Source organism: Arachis stenosperma, chromosome 5 (assembly GCF_014773155.1).
Source record: "Arachis stenosperma cultivar V10309 chromosome 5, arast.V10309.gnm1.PFL2, whole genome shotgun sequence".
NCBI classification, from domain to species: domain Eukaryota; kingdom Viridiplantae; phylum Streptophyta; class Magnoliopsida; order Fabales; family Fabaceae; genus Arachis; species Arachis stenosperma.
Window position 1 is genome coordinate 68,813,819 of NC_080381.1, and position 2,769 is coordinate 68,816,587.

The window sequence follows — 2,769 nt, forward strand, 5'->3', positions numbered from 1 at the left end:
CTTAGATTTAGATTAGATTCATCTTCCTCTACCTCTATCTTCTCAATTCCTTGTTGTTACATGGATTCTTCTTCCATTCTTTTATTGCAATTTCCTTTATGATGTTCTTATGTTTAAGTGTAGATCTAGTATTGTTTCTTTTTACTTTCTTCCAATTCAATAAAGGTAATTTTGTTAATTTCTTTCAATAATTGTTGCTAGATTTCATTCTTGTTGTTGATTTACTATGTTTTCCTTTTATGCCTTCCAAGTGTTTGATGAAATGCTTGAGAGGATGTTAGAGTAGGATTTTATGTTCTTGGCTTGAGAAGGTAGCTTAGGATTTCTTGAGTCACTAGTGTCCAATTGATTGCTAGTTGATAGCCATTAACTCTAGCCTTCATTAATCCAATTAGTGGAAAGCTAGGACTTATGGACTAGGATTGATATAACTCACTTGACTTTCCTTTGTTAATTGATTTAAGGATGACTAAGTGGGATTAATCCTTGCAACTACCATACTTGTAGCTAGTGATAATGATGAAGACCCTTGACAACCAAATCTTGCCAAGACCATTTTGTTAATAAAGTTTTCTTACCATTTACTATTCATGTTTCTCATCTAAAACCCCAAATACAACTCACAGCCAATAACAAAACACTTTATTGTAAATCCTAGGGAGAACGACCCGAGGTTTAAATACTTCGGTTTATAGATTTTAGGGGTTTGTACTTGTGACAAACAAATTTTTGTATGAGAGGATTATTGTTGGTTTAGAGACTATACGTCAACGAGATTTTATTTGAGAAATTCTAAACCGTCAAAAATCCAATCGTCAATCATCCATGATTGGAACAATAATATCATGTTTGTCACAAAACAGTGAGACTTCATCAAGTAAATGAGACCAACCATCATCTCTTATATTTTGCAATCGTTGCTTAGACACTTTGACTAATGCCATAGCATTTACAATATCTTGATCATTCCTTTGTAATGCCTGAGATAACTCATTAGTAACTCCCAAGATATTTTTCATCAAGTGCAAGTTGAAAATAAATTCAAAGGATTGAATGACATTCAATAAATGACATACTTCAGCTCTTTGTTCTGAATTATTTCCATCTTCCTCAACATATTCAAGAACATTAACCACAGAAGGAAATAAAGAAATTAATCTAAGTATAGTTCCATAGTGTGAACCCCATCTAGTGTCTCCAGCTCTTTTTAAAGCTGTTTCTTGATTCAAACCACGCCCACTAGAAATTTCTTCACTTTTTAATGCTTCAATTGTCTTAGTCATCTGACTATCACAAAGCATATCTCTTCGTTTACACGAAGCTCCAACAACATTGCACAAATTGGTTAACAAATTAAAAAGCAAAGCAATTTCAACTTGTTTTTTTGCAACCGTTACAAGAGTTAACTGAAGTTGGTGGGCAAAGCAATGTACATAGAAAGCATAAGAATTTTCTTTCAATATCAAAGTTTTCAAACCATTAAATTCTCCTTGCATGTTACTTGCACCATCATATCCTTGTCCACGTACTCTTGATAAACTTAAATTATATGTTTCTAATAATGACTCCAATACTAATTTTAGAGATAAAGCATTAGTATTAGAAACATGAACAAGACCAAGAAAATGCTCCCTAACTTGTCCTTCTTTGTTTACATACCTTAAGCAAACTGACATTTGCTCCTTAATGGAAATGTCGCGGGCTTCATCAACCAATACAGCAAATAATTCATCACCAAGATCATCAACAATGACTTTTGTCGTTTCCCTTGCGGCAGCTCTTACAATGTCTTTTTGGATTGAGGGTGCTATTAGTTTAAGATTACCACGAGCATTTTTGAAAGCACGATCAATCTCTTCATTATGTTGTGCAAGAAAGTTTAGAAGTTCTAAAAAATTTCCTTGGTTAACAGAATCATCCGTCTCATCATTACTACGAAAGGCCAATCCTTGTCGCAAAAGAAATCTAATACAATCAATTGTTGCTGTCAAGTGAATTTGATAATTCTTTCTAGCTTGCTCAGATTGTTTTTCAATAGCAGCAATGATGTGTTGTTTTGGTCTCATAAGTGCTTCACATTTTCTCCAAGCCTGATTATGAGCACTATCATGAATTCCAACATGAATTTGTAGTCTCTCCTTTTTTTTCCAATTTGAAAAGTCATTAGTTACAAAAGCATCACCACCTTCAGTCTCGGGTTTCATAAGATAACAACAAAGACAAAAAACAGCATCTTTTGATATACTATACTCTAACCAGTTGCGATAGTCATCAAACCAATTAGGATTAAATCTTCGAAAAGAAGAACCATAAGCAGTTTGTGGAAAATCATGAGTCCTTGGTTGACAAGGACCTTTTTGTAAATATGCACATCTAACTTTGTCTCTGTCATTCGGATGATAACTTGAAACCTTTGGTCGTTGTTCTGGATCTGCTATAAGACTCTCTACTTCGAATTCTAAAAACCTCCTTTTATTAGAAGAGGTCGATGAATTATTTTGAGATCCAATCTCCAATGACGAGGTTCTTTTGAAATATTTCTCCATTACTAATAAGATAAAATTATAAATCTAAGTTAATTAATTAATAAAAAAGTTCACAATTCTACACAAATTAAAAATTATAAATACAAAATTGATATACATATGTCATTTAAATAAATTTCCGAATTCCAACAAAAATAACAATAACTAATATCCCAATCCATTCTAAGATCTTGCGGTGCTGATGCACACCTGATGATGAGACAGAATTGCTATAAGCCTACCT

The 2,769-nt window shown here is 33.0% G+C and overlaps 1 protein-coding gene across 1 annotated transcript; it reads right to left on the bottom strand.

The window, feature by feature from the left end:
• Positions 1-815: 815 nt before the first annotated feature.
• Positions 816-2,546, bottom strand: LOC130980874 (uncharacterized). Its single transcript, XM_057904519.1, has one exon. It carries the CDS (start codon positions 2,544-2,546, stop codon positions 816-818), a length of 1,731 nt encoding a protein of 576 aa, XP_057760502.1.
• Between the last annotated feature and the right edge of the window lie 223 nt (positions 2,547-2,769).